The sequence below is a fragment of the Delphinapterus leucas genome, chromosome 1 (assembly GCF_059928025.1).
Source record: "Delphinapterus leucas isolate spDelLeu-1000000601 "Yukka" chromosome 1, BTC_Dleu_Yukka2, whole genome shotgun sequence".
In the NCBI taxonomy this organism is placed as follows: domain Eukaryota; kingdom Metazoa; phylum Chordata; class Mammalia; order Artiodactyla; family Monodontidae; genus Delphinapterus; species Delphinapterus leucas.
The window spans coordinates 29,305,509-29,328,340 of NC_143129.1; the positions used below are offsets into that span (position 1 = coordinate 29,305,509).

Genomic DNA, 22,832 nt, shown 5'->3' on the forward strand with positions numbered 1-22,832 from the left:
CCCTGGCCCTCTGCCTCCTGCTTATCAACTAGTTCCCTGTCTTGAGTGTAAAACAAGCTAAAAAAAAAACAAAAGTCATGTTCACAGAAAGAGACTGGGTCTGATCACAGTTGAGAAATTCTATGAATCACAGATAAGCCAGAGCACAGGAAGCCGGAAATGATACGTGGGACATTTCTTTTGAAACCTTAATGAAACGGAGTTGCCTCCTGCCCTCCTCCCCGCCTCCGCACATCTCACTGCCAGCATTCCTGGGGAGCCCACCCACAAGCTGTTCAAACTAGTCAGACCTCCCAGACAGAAGTCGGGTTGTTTATCTGTTTGAACAAGACATCCGCACAAGCCCTGGCTATCTTCAAACCCATTAGGGGTTTCCTAGGAGGTGACCCAACACTCAGTTTTCTAACAACAGTGGAGCCTGAGCAGTCCTGCCAGGCTGAGCTCCAGACACGGAGATGCGGGGCTGAGGAAGAGAGGCTGCCAGTGGTTTATACCACTCAGATTCGTTCCGCCCCCTTCCAAGGCTGCCTGGAGCCTCTAGGAAGGCCCTGGGAAGAGGCAGGGAGGGAGCCAGCCGGCGAAGGGGCGTAATGGCCAAGGCCGATCTGCAATTCTTGCTCTCTCGGCTGGTTCCTGCTTGTTTTTCAGAGCAGCCTGAAGCTTCTGGGCTCGGTGGCTGGAGAAGAGGGGAGAGTCTGTTTGCCAGCCAGATACCAGCAGCGCCTGGACGACCTCTGTGGGAATGCCCCTTGGGTGAGCACTCAAGACCTCTGATGCCAGAGGCAGCAAGAACAAGGGGCCCTTCTGCACTCATTTCCCAGGAAAACAAACTGAAAACGCCTGGCCTTGGCCAGGGTCCCCGCCACTTTTCCTGGACAAAAACAAATACCATCACCCCCATCCCACCCAGCCCAATCTCTCCTTAAAAACAGCTGGTATGAATTTTATCTGATGAAGCAAGTGTCAGAAGCTCTCTGCATTTCTGTCAATGCTGGTTACAGCAGTTCTTTTACCGTAAGTGGGCTATGTCTTGGACTTCCCATGACAGCCCCAGGTGGCCCCTTTGGTTGGGCCACGAAAGACCATGCCCACAAGTGGGTCTAGGGACCCAGGGGACAACACACCATCTATTTCACAGCAGGCCAAGGATCCTCTGCAAAAGAGCATGCACCCCAGGCCTCAGAGCTCCTGCATGTCTCAGGCTGAAGACCAGCCACCAAACTCGTTGCCAACTCGGCACTCAAATCATCAACCCCAGCAAACGCTCACAAATAAAACAAAAAGTGCAGTAACCTCATACTCCACCATGGCTTTCTTCATACTTTCCACATCAAAGATCATCTTAATGAGGTCCTGCACTGGCTTGGGGAGCTTGGACTTGGTGCCAGGGTTTACCGTCAGCTTCTTTACTGCCTCTTCATCCTTTAGGGAAAAAGAAAATCAGGAAGGGACACAATTAAACAACCTAAGCAAAGTGGTGGTGGTGTTTGGCAGAGAAAGGACACAGGATGGAGTGCCACCAGCCAAAAAAAAAAGCTGAGTGTTAATCAAAAAGGCTTGGCATTAGTTGCCAGGAGAAGCATGTATGCATGTGCACAGGACCAGATACTTGCTGTGCACCCCTCCAGGTCCTCTTGGCTGCTCCAGATTCTTACTCCAGATGCCACTGAAGCATCCAGCTCTGTACAGGCAGACCCGCAGGCACCCACACTCCCCTCATGCCCTCACCTCCTCCCTCACTGCCTCCCATGCCGGGGGTGCTGGTGCCCTGTGCCTGGGAACCTGCCCGGGGCCCATTCCTGCCCAACCTGGAAGTGCTGGGCAGCTATGAGGGTGATCCTTGGACCCAGGGGACACTGGACTGATGGACAAATCTCGTCTCCTTTCTTCTCTTGCCCTGCCTCCCCAAAGACTGAATCCACACAGCATTCTCTATAGTGCCAGAGGACCACGCTAACAGTCCGACTTCCCGCCAGGCAGCTAAAGCGCATCCCAGCATCAACCCTCCCAAGTCTGCACCCCTCACCCCTGTTCCCTGGGACTGCTCTTCCCAATATTCTACTAGCACAGGACTTCACCCCTGCCATCCGGGGAATCCAGGCTGAGCCAAGACCCGGCTATGCTGAAAACGCCTTAACCCTTCTCACGTTTGAACCCACAAGGGCAGGGACTATGACCATCACGGTGTCCCCTAACAACTAACGGTGTTTGGTATTTGTTTTGAATGAAGGCAACTGGCATTGGGCCTTGAGCCTGGAATCTGCTTGGCTTAACAAAGCTGCAGAGAGGAACCTGTGTGCTAGTGTTCAGGGCTGCTGCTGTCAGGGGCACAATACATCTACTCTTGATGCTGAAACACAAGTCTTAGATGCATTCTTATCCTCTAGCTCAGTCGTCCCCAATCTTTTTGGCACCAGGGACCGGTTTTGTGGAAGACAATTTTTCCACGGACTGGAGGTGGGGGGATGGTTTCGGGATGATTCAGGTGCATTACATTTATTGTGCACTTTATTTCTATTATTAGTACACTGTAATATATAAGGAAATAACTATACAACTCACCATAATGCAGAATCAGTGGGAGCCCCGAGCTTGATTTCACTTGCCACTCACAGATAGGGTTTTGATATGAGTCTCCAATCAACTGATTTATTATGGTCTCTGTGCAGTCAAACCTCTCTGCTGATGATCTGTATTTGCAGCCGCTCCCCAGCGCTGGCATCACCGCCTTAGCTCCACCTCAGGTCATCAGGCATTAGATTTTCACAAGGAGCGCGCAACCTAGATCCCTTGCGCACGCAGTTCACAGTAGGGTTCGCACTCCTATGAGAATCTAACGCCGTCGCTGATCTGACAGGGGCAGAGCTCAGGCGGTAACGGGAGCGATGGGGAGCGCCTGTAAATACAGATGAAGCTTGGCTCGCTCGCCTGCCCCTCACATCCTGCTGTGCGGCCCGGTTCCTAGTAGGTACTGGTCCATGGCCCAGGGATTGGGGACCCCTGCTGTAGCTGTAACTTCACTGAAGGCAAACGATTAGTATGTTAAAAAGCCTTATTTAAATACGTATACTCTGTGACCCGGTAACTCGATCTCTAATGATAACAAGCAGAGAGGTAAGTATATCAGCATCATTACAGCAAATACCTGGAAATAATCTAAGTATCTAATTGGGGCATGGGAGGGTGTTGTTTGGTAAATCACAAATAATGGCCACCCACAGGATGGAATTCTATACAGACTTAAGAAATGATGCTCTAGTTCAGTGCATTTTAATACAGTAGTCACTGGTTTTGACATGTGGCCACTCTGAATTGAGCTGTGTTCTAAGAGCTAAAAATACACCAGCTCTCAAATATTCAGTTAAAAAAAAAAGGTAAAAATATCTCAATGATATTAATATATCAAAATGACAATATTTTGGATATTCTGGGTTAAACACATAACTAGTATTAATTTCACTGTTTCATTTTGCTTTTTAAAATGTAGCTACTAGAATATTTAAAATTGCCTAAGTGGCTGCCTATCTCTCTCTGTTGGACAGCATTGCTCTAGAAGACATGGGGAAATGCTCCTAGAACAGTAAGGTCAAAAGCTGGTGGTGAAAATACAGTATGTAAGGAAAGACTCCAGTGTTACATTGGGGAAAAGTAGCTGTGAAGTGAAAGAAGTATATAAAGACATACACCATGATTTTAATTCTTTGTGCCTCTGTCATTCTCAAAATTTTCTAAAACAAATACAGCTGACCCTTGAGCAACTCAGGGACTAAGGGCATTAACCTTCTGTGCAGTCGAAAATCCGAGAATAACAGAGTTGGTCCTCCATATTCCTGGTTTCTCCCTATCCTCAGTGCTGCATCCGTGGATTCAACCAACCACGGGTTGTGTGGAACTGTAGTATTTACTAATGAAAAAAATTCCACAGGTAAGTGGACCCATGCAGTTCAAACCTGTGTTGCTCAACTGTATATATTTTTGAAATGGGAAAAATAAACTCACTAGGGGGCACTGCTGAGTTAGACCAAGTCTGTGCAACTCTAAACTCCCAAGTTCTCCACCTCAACATTATACAAGAGCTAATTTCTATTTTTAATGGTAGAGCTCAAGACACTCTATAAACTAGAGAATTCTTCCTTTAAGACATGTTAGGCCTCAAAAATTTGGAATTAAATCTGTACCATCTACAAATCTCTTTCTTTCTGCAATATAAGCATGCACCACTCTCCATTATAAAAGCAGTAAGTTTTCGTATAAAAACAAGGTGGGACTTCCCTGGTGGCACAGTGGTTAAGAATCTCTCTGCCAATGCAGGGGACACGGGTTTGATCCCTGGTCCGGGAAGATCCCATGGGCTGCGGACCAACTAAGCCTGTGGGCCACAACCACGGAGCCTGCGCGCTAGAGCCCGCGGGCCACAACTACCGAAGCCCACGTGCTGCAACTACTGAAGCCCGCGCACCGCAACAAGAGAAGCCACCGCAATGAGAAGCCCGCCCACCGCAACGAAGAGTAGCCCCCGCTCGCTGCAGCTAGAGAAAGCCCACATGCAGCAACGAAGACCCAACACAGCCAAAAATAAAAATATATAAAATAAAATAAAAACAAGGTAAGCATTTTGTGAAAACCAATGGCCACCAAAGTATCACCCAAGAGACAACAGAAGGCTGTCTGGTAATATATAGGCAGACGTTCAAGCAACAAATATAAATAATGGGAAATTATTAGGAAATAATTTGGGACTAAAAACTGGGACCTACTGGAGCACGTCAAGTCACTATAATTCTATCTTGATGATAAAGCAAGTCGCGTGATCTATGATTCAACATAGCTTCAGATAAGAAACCTCACCTGGAATCTGTGAATTATTCCCTGTTGTGTTTAGGGAGCAACTTCAAAGACTGTTCCTCCTTGACAGTCTTAAAAATGCTCACACTGCTTGTTCTCATCTAAGCGCCATCTCATATTTCACGGGGTAGATTCTATTCATGAAAGGGTACTGGATTTTATGAAATGCTTTTTCTATGTTTATCAGGATGACTATGTGGCTTCTGTCCTTTATTCTATTCACGTTACATTACATGGACTTGACTTCCATGTTGAACCAACCTTGCATTCCTGGGATAAATCCCACTCAGTCATGGTGCATAAATCCTCAAGTGCTGCTAGACTCAGTTTGTTAGTATTCTGTTGAGGATTTTGCATCTATATTTATAAGGATATTGGACTGGAGTTTTCTCGGGATGTCTTTGTTCATCTTTGGTATCAGGATAATACTGGTCTCACATAATGAGTTGAAGAGTGTTTCCTCCTCTTCTCTCTCTTGGAAAAGTTTATGAAGGACCAGTATTAATTCTTTAACCATTTGATAGGATTCACCAATGATGCCATCTGTTCCATGGCATGTTTTTAAAAGAATAGTGTCCCTTCCTTTTATGAGAACTAGAAGGTGTAAGAGCATTAAGTGATTACCTGGCCATAGTCAATCTCCAGAGGGTAGAACTTTTTGGGATGTTTTGTGAAGTTTTTGGAGTGCCAGGCATTCCCAGTTTTCTCTTCATATAATTTCGTAAAATGCTCAATGGCCTCCTCCTTGGATGGCATCTGCTCCAGTTTGTTACTACCAATTACCGTGCCCACACGGCCCCAGGACCTGAATATCCAATACCTGTGGGAGGAGAGGAGGAACATCAGATACAAATTCAAGGGTCAGCCTGTTGTATTTCAGGATGAGTTTCCCTTCCCTGCCACTCCCCTTGAGGGAGAAACAACTGCAAACACCCCCAAAATGATGGTGACTGACAAAGAGGAACAAAAGCAACTGGTATTACAATGAAGGACCTTTATTTTACTTTTATTAAACTGAGTGTTGTAGGTTTAGAGTAATTTAAAAATGCACTTCCAAATCATACTGGCAAATGGGCTATAAAAAGTACCAAAGAACAGGTTAACCTTGTATCTGGCAGCCAGACTTGAGGAGTAAATCCTGAGGCCTACAGAACTTTACATAAGAGTATCCAATTCTTCTCCCCAAAGAAACATGGCAAGCAACACTTGGAGGTCATGCGTTCAAGGTGATGCAACCATCAACGACGTGTATTAAAAATAATGAAGAACCTTTGGCTCAGATCAGAGGCTGAGATGTGATGAAATGGGAGGGGGCGGGCCACTGGCCTGCAGGGTCAGCCACCTACAGACCCACGCTAGCGTCTTCAGTTTCTATCTCAATCTAGGGCCAAGTCTTGGGTACCCTGCGGGCTGTGCTGCCTAGCTTTGGGCGAGTTCATTTTTTTTTAGTGGAAATCATGCATAAGTTAAATTTTACATCACAATAAACACAGATATATTGGAAATCCAGAAAGATTTGGATGCATTTTAAAGATAAAACCAGAGATTTCAAAGAAGATTTGGGGCTTCCTGCTGGCTTTCTGGGCTACTGCCCAGAGAAATACAAATTCATTCTCTGCTGGGTTATTTCCCTCTGGAAATGTTTGGAAGACACCACGCTGACCTATCCTGAAAAAAACCTTCTGACTCTAACAGCCCACACTGTCCTTTCCCTCTAAAAACCAATAAATCTAGGCCACCAGAATAACGCCCATGTCCAAAATCACCATTAGAATTTGCTTGCTGGAGGTGGACAATTCTGTTCTCATTTGCCTGTTGTTTAACACACTCTGGCACTCAGCACATTTCCACAAAAACCCTATCCCTTCTCCTGCACTCCAATACACATCTAGCTTTTGGAAGGTATGTTTTACAAGCAAGATACCCTACTTTGACCTTCTGATCTCCAGCAAGAGTAGGTAGTAAAGTAAATGACGCAGGCTTTTATTTCTTCAGAAATTTTAGGTAGCCACACAGATACTGTGTGCTCTTTTAAGGGTCTTCTGACATTCACATTTTCAATGAAAGGTTTGGTGAGATGTGAAGAGCCTGAGCCTGCCAGTGCCTACAACCTGCGGCTGGCCAAGATGCACCGGGCGCGGACTGTATCTCCCGGCGGCTGCCACTCTCACAGGGGTTTGCCTTTCAACGAGGAAAGCTTTTTGGATCTCCTGGAGTTCCAATGTGTAAACTGTTTTCATTTGCTAAAAAGGAAAGGTCAGTTTAATATACGAAAGTGCTCCCCCCACCCCCTTAGAACTTAACACACCTTCCCCACTTACATGCAGCTCCTGTTCTGTGCTGGCTGCAATGAGGGCCCATCGACTTGGCAGAGAACTGCCCGTACTAGTAAAGTGTGCGTGGCCAAGCCAGCCCAGTCCCTCAGCACCCCAGAACTGGCTCTTACCTGCCTCCACTATGTTCAAAATAAAACAGATGCAAACCCAAACGCCTTTAGTAACTGGGGAGCCCGAGGTAACACTGATGAGTGAGGACAGAAAGGCTGTCTGGGGGCGGGGGCCTCTTCCCTCCCTCACTGCAGGCCTCACGACACACCCATGCTCTTCATGAGGCGGCTGGCTCCCCAGGAGCACTGAGAGCCTCTCAGGAGCACAGCGCTGCTGGACACTCCCGCCCTCGGCGCACCTGCTCTCTTTGTCATCCTCCAGGAGCTGCAGCTTGTAATAGGAGTTGGTTCCCTTAACGATGTCCACCAGGCCGAGGGTGGCGCTGAAGACCTTCCCGCCTTTCTCCAGGACGTGTGCGCTGTGCTCCAGACCTGTCACGGGCAGAGCTCCTGTGATGAGTCTCACAGGGAGAAGGGGGTCTGCAGGCTCCCCACAAGACGTGTGCGTGCTCAGGACCCGGGAGCCTTGAGGCCGGAGGGCGAGGCGCAGCCCTGTCCCACATGGTTTCCCTCATCAACGGGGTGCCCACAGCTCACTCTGCTCACTCCCGTTCCCTTACCAGAATCAGGGTCGACAGCTGCTCCTCCTTTAAGAGTTAATTTCATTCTCTTTTCAGATTTGTTGGTACCTTGGAAGGGGATAGAGAAGTGCAAACATTAAATTAAAAATAAATTAAAAGTAAGGGGAAGGTAGCAGGCAGGGCGAGTGGGTCACCTTCACCTGTGTCAGATGTCAACATGGCATCTGTGTGCTGCCTCGCACCATCCTGCGCCCAGGGAAAACGAATGAGAAAACTGGTGTGGGCAGCGTTCAAAAGACCATTCGGGCGCAAAGGGAGAGGCTGTGCACAGGTGGACCTGGCCAGCCTGGCAGAGGCCACGGCCCCCGGCAGGGTGGGGCCACGGCAGGGTGGGGCAGCTCGGGGCCTCACCTTCCTCCTTGACGGGGCCCTTGCTCTTCTTGGAGAGCACAGCCCCCGACTTCCCCTTTGGGGCCACGGCTTCAACAGGCTCTGCCTTCACCTCGGCCCCCCAGCAGGACAAGAGGTGGGTTGAGAGCAACTCCTGAAGGCTCTTGGTCGAGGTGGAGATGTCCTGGAGGAAATCCTCAGACACGACGCGGACGTTAGCTTCTTTTACTTCCTCCATCTTTTTATTCATCTTGTCGACCTCCTCTGTTCAAATCGGAGGGAAGAACTTTGAAATCTCAAATCACTACACAGTTATTACTTGCTGGGTACTTCCCAACGCTCGTCACCCACAGCTCTCCTCTCCTTCAAAATCTAGTGCTTGGGGCTTCCCTGGTGGCACAGTGGTTGAGAGTCCGCCTGCCGATGCAGGGGACACGGGTTCGTGCCCCGGTCTGGGAAGATCCCACATGCCGCGGAGCGGCTGGGCCCATGAGTCACGGCCGCTGAGGCCGCTGAGCCTGCGCGTCCGGAGCCTGTGCTCCGCAACGGGAGAGGCCACAGCAGTGAGAGGCCCGCGTACCTCAAAAAAAAAAAAAAAAAACAAACCTAGTGCTTGGGGCCTTGGTTCATTTCAACAATCGTCTCTCACCAGCAACATCCCCCTTTTTCTAAGGTGCGATGAGTGAGAGCTGCTTTTTCCAAACCCTTCTACAGAATGAGATGTTAATAGGTATTACATAGAGAAAGGAGGTCAGGTTCCTATGGGAAGAGCGGTGTACCGTTTTCTGGTCTTGGAAACTCACAATGGTCGTCGGCATATTAAGCCTGCAAAGAAACCTGTTCACCTTCGTTTAACTCTGCATTTTCCAAACTTGCTTAAGCTGTGAACTTTTTGCCTGGAGGCAAACCCACCAACATCTTGTGAACAAGGTGAGAAGAGTGGGCTGTTACAGTCTTTACTTGGGCGTTTTCGGTACGTGAATATAGACCACAGCATGGAGCAGCAGTGCCAAGTACAAGTGCCCACGCCCCTTTCCAGAGGACCTGAACAATGCCAGCGACGATAAGAGACACATTTCTGGGGTCCCTCTGTGTGTCAGACACTGCGCTCGGCACTTCACCTCGTTTAATGCTCAACACCACCATGAGACACAGGGACCCCTCTGGTTCACAGGCAGACTGAACTCACTTTTGCTACTTATGCACAGGGAGGCCTTGTTGACGGTCCCTGTCAACTTCCCCCCGAGTTTCTCGATTGTGGCCTTCACTTCATCCTTGTTCCGGGAGAGTTTCCCAAGAGTCAGGATCTTCATGTTGGATAACGGCTTGTCTGGGATGGGAGAAAAGGATCACTAGGCAGGGCTGCTGCCCGGGGTGGAGGGCGGGAGCAGGAGACCAGGCAGCAGCTCCCAGGGGAAAGCCAGACCGGTTGCAAGGCCCCCGAACGGCCTCAGCACCCTCTCTGATCAGGGAGAAAGGGATCTCCTTGAGGAGAAGTCTATGTAAACAGAAGAAAAGAGTAAGAGTAGCAGGAAAGCAGAGGGCAGGATAGCAACCTGTACGCAGTCCTCAGCACAGGAAGGACCGGCCAGGGAGAAGCCGTGCACTGACACTGCTCCACAGCAGGCCTCAAGCAGAGGTGGCCGGGGGCGCCCTGGGTCTGCTCCACAGACAGACGAGGAAGGACCAGGAGGCCGGCCAGAGGGTGGGACGCCGGGGTCACGTGAACTCCCGATTTCCTTCTGTTATTCTGTTCCCACCCCAAGCCTAAAAGCAAACTACAGTTCTCACAGGATGCTTATTAATCAACCCCATTAAAAAAACTAGCCTTGGGGAATTCCCTGGCAGTCCAGTGGTTAGGGCTCCACGCTTCCACTGCAGGGGGCATGGGTTCGATCCCTGGTTGGAGAGCTAAGACCCTGCGTGCCGTGCGGTGTGGCCAAAAAAAAATTTAAAAAGTAGCCTTGTCCACGGCAGTCACTGAGAGCTTTGGTCAGCATGACCACACTGAGCTGAGAGAACTGATTCAGGCACCAAGGACCCTGGCATTTTAGGTATTTAGCACTGACCCGGGCCAGAAAGACCTGGGTCAGGGGTGTGCCTTCTGTTTGTTGCAAACGGGAACATACAGAGCTGGTTACACATTTCCACAAGAGATGCTGTGGGGAGGAGTCCTTTAAGCTGTCCCTGTGAGGGAGAACAACTAGGGATACCCGTAGGGTTTAACTGAAAGTTGGCCGAGGTCTCCGCAGGGAACGGAATCACTTAGCTGTGAACTGCAAGTAAGGGGAAAGCAGAAGGGACCCTCAGGGCAGGGCCCGGACGTCGACCCCGCCTGGCCCACCACACCTGCTCTTGGACCCAGGCTGCAAGCAGCAGGTTGAACTCGGGATGACCACCCACACGCCCCCTCCCCAGAGGATGGAGGGAGGTCACTGCTGGGCTCACGTTCACGGGAGAATCCTCACCCTCCACCCAGCACACGGTGGCCATAACCATTAGACTACACCACATGTCCCTGAGTAAACAAAGACAGCAGTGTCTTCTGCCACAAAAACACAAACTCATCTCACTGTCTTTGTTGGTGTGGAGTACTTCTCGCTGACGCTGATCACAACAAGTACGGCAAGTCTCTGCAGGCGACAGAGACCCAGCATCACATCAGGCTCAGGATGACTGGTGGGGGCAGGGATGCCCGGAAGCACAAGGCTGAGCCCTGAAATGCTGCTCTGTAGCGTAGCGCAGTCAGGCAGGAGAGCCTGAATGCCCCTTGCAGGTAACTGTCTCCCTGGCCTTTCTCAGAAGCCCCCCCTCCCCAACCTACCTCCTCCTGCTGGGGGTGGGATGGGGAGAACAAGGGCAGAGCTTCTCCCCAGGATCAGCCAGCAAAGAACCCAGACGGACACCCTCTCCACCCTTAGCTCAGGGCCCCAGTCCCCCCACCCTCCCCCGAGGCTGGCCCGGAGCTGCACCTGGGGGAGCGGAGTTCACAGTGGCGGGCGCTGAGGCTGCAGAGGGCAGGGGTGCTGCCGCCAGCGGGGCGCTGGTCTCTGGGGGGAATATACGGTCCTGCTTTCGGATCTTCAATTTCTTGAGGTAAGAGATTTCTCGGAATTCCTAAAGAGTGTAAGTTTTAGTTAAGAAACCAGCTCTCCCTTGAAATAACCAGCTGATAGAGAAAAGAACTTAAGAATCTTTTTCTTCTTATGATAAAGAATAACACAAAATAGGAAAATTTGAGGCTTTTAGTATGAAATACAGTATTACTGCTGATATGGTGCTTATCTGCAGTACTTCTACATTTATAATACAGCTGGTACTGTGACGCTTGAAGAGAAAAACTATTTTCCTTAAAAAAACAAAAACAAAACAAACAAAAAAACCCAGTTGATAATCTGGTCAGGGAACCACTGCTGGAACCTGATTACAACCCCCAGGCCTCATTCTGGAGTTGTTCCCCTCAAGAATGAAGAGGCCTCTTCCTGGGGTCCTATGTCCATTCCATGACCAAAAGCCGCCCCAGACTCCCCAGAGCACGGGAGAGAGATTACTACCCGAAAGGAAATCAGGGCAATTCCCTTCCCTTCCCAGAAGAAGGGACCATGAATGCAGGGAGCCCATCAACAGTCAGTGCTCCGTATTAACTCTGCCACCAGCACGGTCCACCGGCATTCCGGGCGATTCACAATGGGCTGTGCTCTAAGTGGTCACTCAATAAACATCACATACACCAGGCTCAGGGACCAGATCCCTACCCTCCTAAGTCTTCTTCCCATCAAGAAACAGCCCTTCCCTGCTAGGTCCATGGTCAACGACTGCCTGGTGGAGAAAACGTTATGCTAGGCATCTAACACAGTGCCACACATCGCAGTGAGTTTAGGATGAGTTTCTGCCTTTGAGAAAGAAGCTCAGCCTTGACCGACAGTCAGATATACAAAGGCAACTTCTACATAGGAGCTAGCTTCTAAACCAGAGGCGTGCTGAAGTGATGCAATACTGGGAATGCTGGGAGGGCTCCTTGGAGGCAGTGACCTACCAAGTCAGGGGCAGGGGGAGGGAGGGAGGGAGGGAGAGGGAGACAGAGAGAGAGTGTGTGTGTGTAGGGGTGGTGTAAGTGGTATGTGAGGAGAAAAAAGGTGGCAGAAAGAGGGGCTGCAGAAGGTAGCTGGAGCCAGATCATGGAGAGCTTTGGGGGAGGAGAGTTCAAGCTAAGGAGATGACCGTGATTCTGTGATCCAAGCCCCTGGGGGCAGCACAGTCCCTACCCATGGTCTGTAAATCCATGAATTTGCATGGGCAGCAAGCACTGTCCACCTGACAGAATGTCTTGCACCTGTAGGTACCGTTTTAAAATAACCTTTTAAAAATGTATATAGATGCAGTGCAACTGACATAAAATCCTAAATAGTTCACATCACCATCTTACTTTTTTCCTAACCTAAGATATTAAAAGGGATACAAATACCACAAACGGGCCTGTAACAATGGCATTCTCAGAAACGCTGGGAAAATATTTCTAGAAGAAATGGGGAATCACCGTAGGTTTTAAGGGTGGGGAAAGGACAAGGTCAGACTTGTAGAGCAACCGAGCAAGCGAAAGTACAGAGATACGTATACAGTAATGATGGCAGTGAACAGAGAAGGCAAGAAAAGAACGAGTGGAAGAGGCAAGCGGGGAAGTGGAGTTCAGCTCTGGATGCTGAGGTGCTAGAGCCCCCAGGGCCCACAGGCAACAATTCTGGAGCGCTTACTATGTGCCACTGGTCCAAATGCTCAACCACCCCGGGAGAAGGCACGGGCGGTGAGGGAACTTGACGGACATCAAATCCCAAGCCCAGGGAGCCCACGACAGCCCCAGGTGGTGGGGCGCCAGCTCGCACCGAGTCTGAGGACATGGGGGAGTCCACCCAGCAGCCAGCCCCCCAAGACACTGCTGGCTCCCCCAACAGCGCAGCTCCAAACAAGGTCCCCCAACTGAGGTTTTTTACATTCTGAGAATTCAAGGGAGAGAGAGAGAGATCAACAGGAGACTTGAACTCTGGACACAACTCCCCGTCTGGCACCAAGGCAAGGAAATGTCTTGCTCTGAGAAACACTCTCCCATCACAAAGGCGGGAATTACCATTTGTTCACCACCATGTCCCCTGTGCCCAGGACAGTGCCTGGCAGAGGGTAGGCACTTGATAAACAGAAATAAAAGTAACTCACGGTCTTTGCAAGCAGGAAGATTTTACACCAGTTGGACAAACCTGTGCTCCAGTTGGAAGTGCTTTGGTACTACATCTGTGTAGTGTGCAAATGTACAGAACCAAGGGCATAGTTCTACAATCTGATTATGAGGATGGCCCCGATGTAAAGAGGTCTGAGAAACTGCTCTGCAGTCGTGGTGACCTGGAGTGTGGACAAGCCCAGAAGATGGGACCAGGTTTTTCTGCAAATATATCCCAGGATCCACACCCCCACTTACCTTTGGGGTCACCCACTCCTTCCGGTTGGGCGTCTGTGTCTTGACCATACACTTGGTCCAGGCAGTGACATCCCCGGTACAGTAATAGGCATCGCTCTTGAAGACCAGCTGGCCTGAGCATTCCTCGCAGGGAAGGAGGGCACCGAACACCATGCCGTCGGCCACTCGGTCCAAGATCTGAAGCCAGTGAAGAAGAGAAGTCAGTCAAGGAGGAAAGGAGCAGCTACAGGAGAGGACATTTACCAAGAATCTGCACGGACTCCACTCGCTAAAAAAGAAGGGAGGGACTACCCTGAGGTTCCTAACATTCCCCGGAGAAGGTGGTTTACAGTTGGAGCTTGCATTTTTGTGCTTTATGAGATCTTACTTCCACGCATGAGGGGTTCCTGCAGCTCCCCTTTCCCTCAGTGACTTAGAAATAAAGGGAGAACCCAGAACATCCACTGTTTCTGCACCAGAGGGACGGCAGGGCAGGGCCTGCAGGGAAGACAGCCCTCGCGGCCCTCGGGGAGTCTGTGAGAAGAAGGCAGCAGAGAGGGCTCCTCGGGCCAAAGTTTGTGGTGTGAACACACGAGGCAGATGTGCAGCCCACCTCGGTCCTTGAGCGCCTGCCCCTTCCCGCCCCCGCAAGCGGCAACCTCGATGGCGATGACCATGCAACATGACTATGGAATTTCACTCCCAATTAATATCAGCAGGTGTTCACCCGGAGGGCCTCCCACACTCCACCGGGGAAGTCACCGTGCACCGCGCATGGCCTGGCCGCTCGGCTCGCGGCGCCCGTAACACAAAGGCAGCTCACCGCAGACTCCCCGGAGGGCACTTGTTGCTTGTTGAATATGAGCAGCTCTTTCAGGTCATTCGTCGAACATGCTTTCTTTAGCTCGTCCTTGATGTTCCAGATCAGGTTGTTCTGGGCCTGTGCACGAGAGCCAGCAGCTGAGAGACCAGCTCCTCTCAAAGAAAGAAACCCAACTGGAGGAAGACTCCACCCTGGCTTGCTTCTGCCTCTAGTCACAGCCCTGCGCTCAGCTGAGCTGCCCCGGGGCTGCCGCATCCCCAGGACTGTGCTCCCAGCTCGCGGCCGCGGTGTCTGCCTGGGGTGCGGGCGCTCAGGGAGGGCCAAGGCAGGTGGGGAGGCTGCGGCCCAGGCACCGGGGTCCCCGGAACCAGCCCCTCAGGGACAAGTCCCAGGACACACAGGAACACACCCGAAGCACCAGGTTCATCTGCCCCAATACCCGGCCCCTAAGGGAGGAAGGGGCGGCTCCTCAACAACCTGAAAGCAAGCAGCAGGGGCAATCCCCAAACACCTCCCACCTCCTCAATACTCAGTGGCACGGAGGAACAGACTTAAGCTCTTCTGAAGATGGGACTTTAAACCTCGGTGGTAATATTCATGCAGCGCCTACTCTGCGTGGGACACTTTTCATGCCATCGCACGCACTCTCACGACCACCTTGGCCAGCAAGGCAGTAGTCTCCCGACGTCAGAGGCGGGGCAGGGAAGAGCGTCCTCCCGTTTGAGGGTGGTGGGCGAGTTACTCACGTCTCAGCCTCAGACCCCACCACCTCTGCAAAACAGGAAAATGCCGGCCCTCTCTGCACCGAGCGAGGAGTTGTTTAACTCGCTTGTCACGCACACACACACGCGCGCGCACGTGCCCTTTCCCAGCCTCTGTAAGGGCCTCTCTCGATAACATCCTTGCCTGCAGCGCCACGTGCTGGGCCACTGGTGACGGAGATGAGGGAGCACGAGGCAAAAGTCTAAGGGTATAAGGTTAGATCAGAGAAGCAGAACTTTGTCATCTGCGTGACCAAGGATGGGAGGCCAGCATAAATGGGTGTGCCAGGGTGGGGACCATGCGCAGTGTTCCCAGCTTCTGATTTTCGTTTTACCTCTGACAACACTGGAGACGGGGAAGATGGGCATGAAGGGCAAATGCAGAAGAGCACCCCAGCTCCACTGCAGCTGGGGTTGGCACCAAACTGACACAGTTTTCATTGAAGGACAACCACACCGAATCTGTGATTCTTATCAAGCAGCTGGAACCACACCAGAACTTGCTTCTAATTTTTTACACCAACGGCAAAAACCGGAATACTCACGGAAGAGCGCAGCAGAGGGCTCATGGAAATCACGTCCCCAAGAAGCGACTGACTGCTCTCCCCTAGTTTCCCCAACACTCACCTTTTTCTGGTTAACAATTTTTACTTCGTTTCGACACACACGTAACCAACACAGCGATGAATTTCTCTGGTCAGTGACCGCTGACCTAACGGGCAGTTTTGCTCCTCTTAATACATGCCTTTTATTATTATTTTTTTTAACAAGAGATTTTCATTAAAAAAACATGGAACTTCATCTCTTCCAGCCATTGCCTGTGCCAAGAACCTGTGGCATCCTTGAATTTAATACGCAGTTTCCAACGTGCTACAGGCCCGGGAGGCACAGTGATGCACAGTGTGGCTGAAGCACGACGTGCCCGTCCCAGCGTGAGGCTGCCGAGCGGGAAGCGACAGCTCAGCTCCTGCCGAGCCCGGCTACCGCTGCTCTGGCGCCTAGCTTTCACATAATAACTATTGCTTTGGGAGGAGGGAAGAAAACCTGGGGGAAAAACCAGGCTATTTACCAACAGCTATCAAGTTGGGAACTTTTAAAGCTCTCATTAAGCAGGACACACGCACCTCCTTGAACTTTCTTCCCAGAATGAGGATGAGAGTTGAGACTGAAAGGCGAGAGGAGACGCCTAGCTTGGGACTCACCTTGAGGGCCTTTTCAAGCTTACTCTCCTTGTCTTTTTCTTTTCTAGATTTCTTCTTGGCCACTTCCTCCATTCCATCCACCTCGTCGCCTTTTCGCTTTCTGAAAGAGACAAAGGACGTAAGGGAAAGAACCAGAGCCATTAAAGCCCTGAAAGCCAACAGCTCTGGCGACACACCATCCTAAGGCCATTCTCATGCGGCTCAGCCAGGCCCTGCCCACTGAGAAGCTCGCCCTCTGCTCAGGCAGTGTCTGTGGCTGACGTCATCCACTGCAGGAAGCACAGCTGCCAGGAGGGGCCAGCGGTCCCTCCAGGGCCTTGGAACAACCCGGCGCAGCACAGATGAGAGAGATGGCCTGGAAGGTTCTGGCAGGGACTATGCCGGAGGCAAGACCATAGCTGAGGGCGGGGACTGCATCAGTGCCAGGCGCTGAGCCTTTCAATCTAAGACACAGGGCTGCTCCTGAGGCCAAGAGGCTGTTCTCAGGCCGGGGAGGCTGTGTTGCCACTTCAAGCCCAACAAGAAGCGGTGGCCTAGGCGCTGCCAACCAGTCTGCCTCAGCAAACGCTGCCGACCAAGTTCTGCGGCATCATCCCTGACCTAAGAGGGGGCACTGAGGGTCATCAGTAGGCCCTAGAAACAGGGCAGGTCAGCCACGGAGGTTAATACTCAGTTTCAGCCATCACACAGGCCTGAGATCAAACCCTTGCATTTTTCCTCATCCGTAAAAACAAGGAAAAGAATACCATCGACTCCGTAGGATCGTGGTGACGGTTAAATGAAACACCCTCTGTAAAAGGCTTAGCATAGTGCCCGGCATGCCACAAGTGCTCAACCAATGCTGGTTGTTACAGCATCAATGTGAGCTTGTTCACTCCTACACCTACACCCCATATCAGAGCACCCTGAGGCTTTTTAAATCTGTGGGTCCGACTTTCCAGTTTTCTTTCCCATTCCAGAGCCACGTGTGCGGTGCAATAAACTTGTGCGTTTTGAACCAAAATACTGCGCGAAGGCCGCTTGATGATGGGGATGTGGGGTCACCCCGACCCTACACTGTCCAAGGAGCACAGTGTACGCCACAGCCCTGCCACGCCCCCCTCGGTGGGCTCGTCACCAAGAACTAGACTGGGGCCGAGGGACTGGCAGAGGGAACACAGGAAAGAAGTGCCCACAGGATCAACACAGACCTAAATGTTAGCACCGTATGAAAGCCATACCATATCTGAACTCAACCAGATAACTTATCGACCGCCCACCCCCGCTATTTAAAAAGAGTCAAGATTCTCCCAGCGCCGTTCTCAAGAGAGACCCAGACACACAGGGACACATCCACACACGAGGACATCAGGGGGATGTGAAAGTGGGTCATGCAGGGGTCAGAGGAAAGATGGAGGTGGTGGACTCCAGCCAGGGGAGCGCTCAGACGGAGCAGGGGGAAGTGGGATTTGCTCTCTGCCTGTCCACGGAGGTCAGATGTGGGACAGGGAACAGACCACCAGCAGCGGCAGGAACACGCACTGCAGCTTCCCCAGGCCTTCCCTGCTCTGTCCCCCACTGCCTCAGCTGGGGAAGGGGCGGAGCTCTGCTGCCCCCCAGCGCCTGCACCCCCAGCTTTCTGACGGGCAGCAAGGGGAACACAGGAGTGATATGGACTCTGGGCCTGTGTGAAGCCTCCATCCACCCTGCCGGCCCCGGCACCCACCCTTCACTCTTGATGGCCGGGAGCTGCCTCTTCAGGGCTTCCTTGTCCTCTGCGGCGAGGAGGCTGAAGCCCTTGAGCTGGCTCGCGCTGTACTCAGGTCGGAAGCCCAGCTCCTCTCTGTTCTCAACAAAGCAGTTCGGGTGGTACCAGCGGTCGATCATGCCTAGCTGGGGCTTCTCGGGGTCCAGCATCTTCTTGGACAGGCGCACCTGGCCCTGTAGGAGAATCCACATGTGTTACCAAAGACAGACAAGGAAGGATGGTCAGACATCGGGGGGCCAGGGGCGACCAGGTCCACACCGAAGGCAATGGGAGGGCTGCTGGGAGGTTTTGGCTCTTTTATGCCACCAAGGATTGTGTTTCCCTCAAGCCTCAGGACCCCATTTAAGAAGGGGTTAAGTCCAACCAGCTACCCACCTACCTAGCTGCCTGGGCAAGTGAGGAGGTAACAGCATTACCCTGAGGATGTTCTGCTGACCTGGTGCAGACGTAAGAACAACGCCTGGGCTGCTATATCGCAGGCTCAGAAGGAGCCAGTGCAGGCCCCAATTCTAGCAGGGACTTTCTGCAATCCCTCCACCCAGACTCTTCAGTCTCTTTACACATATGAAGACCCCCTAAGATGCAGTAATAAACTATCTTATGCTAGAATCTAGCCCCGCCATCCTCCCCAGGTTTACAATTCCCAGGCCTGACATTCCGAGTGAGTTTCATGCCTGTGAGCCCAGACTGGAAACCTTGTAACAAGGAGCACCAGACACTACTCCACTCCAGGCCAAGCAACAGTCAGCAGCACACAGCCTCGGGCATTCCCTTGGGAACCTTAACTTTTGCCTCAAATTCTTGTGGTTGAAGGTAGCTGGAAAAGATCTAGCAATTTCATGTTTTTCCTTTCTAAACACCCACTGACTCACCTCAATTTCCTGTATAATACCAAGGAGGCAGAAACCTTTAATCGATGCCTTGAATTAATCAACCAGCATGTTTACCTAAGATCAGAGCATCTTGGGTAATGAGGCTAAAGGGCACAGGCCGACCCCTCCACCTGTGTCCCTGCTACTCAGATAGCCGTCACTCTGCCAGACCAGCTGTCATTCTTCAGGGACCAGAGTTGGTAGGGAAGGGTGGTTAATGAAGTTCCTGATTAAGAGGAAGAAACCTGGAGGCTCATACCAGGGAAGAAACACACTCCTTAAACTGAATCCTACCATAAAACACAGCTTTCCCCCAGCCACTGCACAGCCCAGGAGAGAGCCCTCGTGTAAATGTTTTTCAAACTCTCCCAGGTCTCCTAAAAGCAGGTGCAGCGACGTACATGGGCTGGACCATGAATAATCAGGGCCAGACCTGCCTGGAAGAAAAGTCACTGTCATCTCCTGTCTCTACTAAGATCTTCACTTTATTTTTAACCACTGGTGCTGAGCCAGCACCTAAAGCCCCTATTTTTTCTTTTCTTTTGAGATATCCGATGACATCCAACGCAAGAAGTCCAGAAAGTCAGACAGGTGAAGTCCAAAGCTCTCACCTTTTCTATCTTCTCCATGCAGCCCTTGCAGGTGCTTCTGTTGGACTTGGCATACTCTGCCGCAAAGTCGCCCAGTGTCTTCTCCGTCTTGCCGCCAACTCCATCTTGGCCTTTGCCTGAAGCATGAAACACAGCCACGCTCATTTCAGCAGCCTCCGCGCAGCTCCAAGGAGCCCCTGTCCTCCTCCTCTACCTCTTGGGATTCCTCTACCAGGACACCTTGTGTTCTGGGTGACCACAGCTGGTCCATCTCATCTACACTTGTTTCTTACCATTGTGGTTGGTTAACAGAGCTTCTTTTCTGGCAATAAAATAAAAAAATTTCTCAGACAGCCTCCTGGAAACAGCACAGTGTTAGCTGGTGGTGGTCTTGCTGTCCCCCTCTCTCCATTTCCTCTGTAGCCCCCTTCTTCACTTTGGAAAGAACGTAAGTGCTTACTATGAAAACCCTGTAACATACTAAATTCCAACACTGCCTTCTAATTTCCATTACACCTTCACTTATCAGAGTTGAGTGCTGAGTTAAAAGGAGTATCTTGGTATAGGAACAGATAAAAGTATATGTAATAATTAAACATGTGGAGCTACAAGGATATATTGTACAACACGGGGAATATAACCAATATTTTATAAATATAAATGTAATATATTACACGAGTCACTCTATTGTACACCTGTAATTTATATACTATTGTACATCAACTATACTTCAATAAAAAAACAAAAACAAGAGTGCTGACAAACAACAACAAAAAAACAAAAAAACCTCCATAATCAAGAGAAAAAGAAAATTAAATATGTGGTAAGGTGGCATTCCTAATTAGCGGGGAAAGATTGAATCATTCAATAAAGAATCTTGGGAAAAAATGGCCAACCATTTGGGACAAAAACTAGATTCTTTTCTTATATAAAAATAAACTCCAGGACTGAATGTTTCTCTCCTAAGATCAGGAATAAAGCAAGGCTGTCTTCTCTTACCACAGACAACACTGTACTGGAGGCTCTAATACGTGCAGTAGGCAAGAAAAAGAAACAAAATGTGTAAGTGTAGAAAAGAACAAGTAAAGCCATCTCTATTTGTAGATGACATGATTGTAACTGGGATTAGTCTTAAGTATCTACAAAAAAGCTACTAGTACTATTAAGTGAATTTAGCAAATTTGCAGAGCACAAGGTCAATATAAAACATTTCTATATATTAGCAATAAACATAGTGGAAAAAGAAATTAAAGCACACTACTATTTAAACAGCATTAAAATATACAGAATACTTAGAGATAAATTTAATAAGACATACAAGATCTCTCTCTACACTGAATCTACAAGATTTTGCTGAAATTAAAGAAGAACTGAATATCATGTTTATGGACCGAAAGACTCAATTTACTACGATGTCAATAATCCCCAGTTTGATCTACAGATCTGATGCAATGCCAATCAGAATCCTAGCAAGCTTTTCTGAGGGAGAAATTGACAAGTTTACCACAAAATTTGTAAGGAGATGACAAAGGACCTAGAAAGGTCAAAATACTGTTGAAAAAGAACAAATTTAGAGGAATTACACTACAAGACTTCATGACTTACTCTAAGGTTACAATCATTAAGACAGTGGAGTAGCATAAATCAGTGGAACCAAGTATCGAGACCATATACAGACCTATCATCAACTGGTTTTGATAAGGAAGCCAAAGTCTTTTCAACAAATGGTGCTGCAACAAAATAATAGCCACATGGGAAAAAAAACAAAAAACGTGTGCCTCACACCTAACACAAAAGTTAATTTAAGATAAATAAAATTAAATAATTTAAGATAAGCTAAAACTATAAAACTCCCAGAAGTTCTGGAGCATATCCTTCAATGACCTTAAACAGTAAGCAAAGATTTCTTAGGAGACAGAAATTACTACCCCAAAAAGGAGAAAAAAACACACACAAAAAAAACAAATTGGACTTCATCAAAACGAAAAACGATTGCTCTTCAGAAAATGTCACTAGGGCTTTCCTGGTGGCGTACTGGTTAAGAATCCGCCTGCCAACGCATGGGACACGGGTTCGAGCGCTGGTCTGCGAAGATCCCACATGCCGCAGAGCAACTAAGCCCATGCGCCACAACTACTGAGCCTGCGCTCTAGAGCCCGAGAGCCTCAACTACTGAAGCCCGCGCGCCCAGAGCCCGGGCTCCGCAACAAGAGAAGCCACTGCAATGAGAAGCCTGCGCACCGCAATGAAGAGTAGCCCCCGCTGGCCGCAACTAGAGAAAGCCCGTGCAGCAACAAAGACCCAATGCAGCCAAAAATAAATAAATAAAATAAATAAATTTTTTAAAAACTCAGTAAATAAACGAAAAGACAAACCTCTGAATGGGAGAAGGTATTTGCATTATTTATATCTAATAGAGGACACGCACCTAGAATATTCTAAGAACTCTTACAACTCAATAATAAAGACATGCAAATTAAAACCGTGATATCACTACACACTTATCGTAATGGCTAATATCAAAAAGAGTGACCATACCAAGTGCTGACAAGGGTGTGGAGGAACTCTCAAACAGTGCTGGTGGCAATGTAAAATGGTACAACCACTTTGGAAACCAGTTTGGCACCTTCTTTAGAAAGCTGAACGTACATCTAATGTATGATCTACCACTCCATTCCCAGCTATATACCCAAGAGAAACGAGAGCACACGTGCGTACAGAGCTTGTACACAAGTGTTCGTAGCAGCTGTATTTGTAATGGTCCCGATCTGTCAACAACTCAAAAGTTACCAACAGGAGAATGGATAAACCAAGTGTGATATACTCAAAAGACTACTCCTCAGTAATAAAGAAAAGAACTGATGACACATGAGACAACCTGGGTAAGTCTCACAGACATTATGCTGAGCGAAAGCAGCTTACGAGAGAAAAAGATACTACTCTTTTTTCCCTGAAACCCTAAATCACACAAAATTAATCCAAAGGGACAGAAATCAGAACAGTGGTTACCTTGCTGAGGCGGAAGGTGACCCGGAAAGGGCATAAGGGACCTTTCTGGGGGTGGCAGGTACAGAAATTTGATAGGGTGAATATTAGATGTGTGTATGCATTTGTCAAAACTCACTGAACTGTACACGTAAAGTTTGTGCATATAACTGTATGTACGTTATTTTTAAAATTCCGGATGAA

At 49.5% G+C, this 22,832-nt stretch overlaps 1 protein-coding gene across 2 annotated transcripts in view; it reads right to left on the reverse strand.

Moving 5' to 3' along the window:
* The window catches only part of PARP1 (poly(ADP-ribose) polymerase 1), a 42,076-nt gene that overhangs the window by 9,726 nt on the left and 9,518 nt on the right, over window positions 1–22,832 (reverse strand). The window contains exons 3-15 of one of the 2 annotated variants that reach the window (XM_030761753.2): window positions 19,665–19,780; window positions 18,140–18,354; window positions 16,435–16,534; window positions 14,472–14,588; window positions 13,670–13,846; window positions 11,175–11,319; window positions 10,776–10,835; window positions 9,392–9,532; window positions 8,224–8,466; window positions 7,852–7,920; window positions 7,531–7,663; window positions 5,470–5,665; window positions 1,294–1,422 (exon numbers count right to left, since the gene is read on the reverse strand). In XM_030761753.2, the coding sequence (XP_030617613.2) occupies window positions 1,294–1,422; window positions 5,470–5,665; window positions 7,531–7,663; window positions 7,852–7,920; window positions 8,224–8,466; window positions 9,392–9,532; window positions 10,776–10,835; window positions 11,175–11,319; window positions 13,670–13,846; window positions 14,472–14,588; window positions 16,435–16,534; window positions 18,140–18,354; window positions 19,665–19,780 (1,841 nt within the window). The remainder of the gene's footprint in view (window positions 1–1,293; window positions 1,423–5,469; window positions 5,666–7,530; window positions 7,664–7,851; window positions 7,921–8,223; window positions 8,467–9,391; window positions 9,533–10,775; window positions 10,836–11,174; window positions 11,320–13,669; window positions 13,847–14,471; window positions 14,589–16,434; window positions 16,535–18,139; window positions 18,355–19,664; window positions 19,781–22,832) is intronic. The other variant, XM_022579348.3, reaches the window with a different exon arrangement.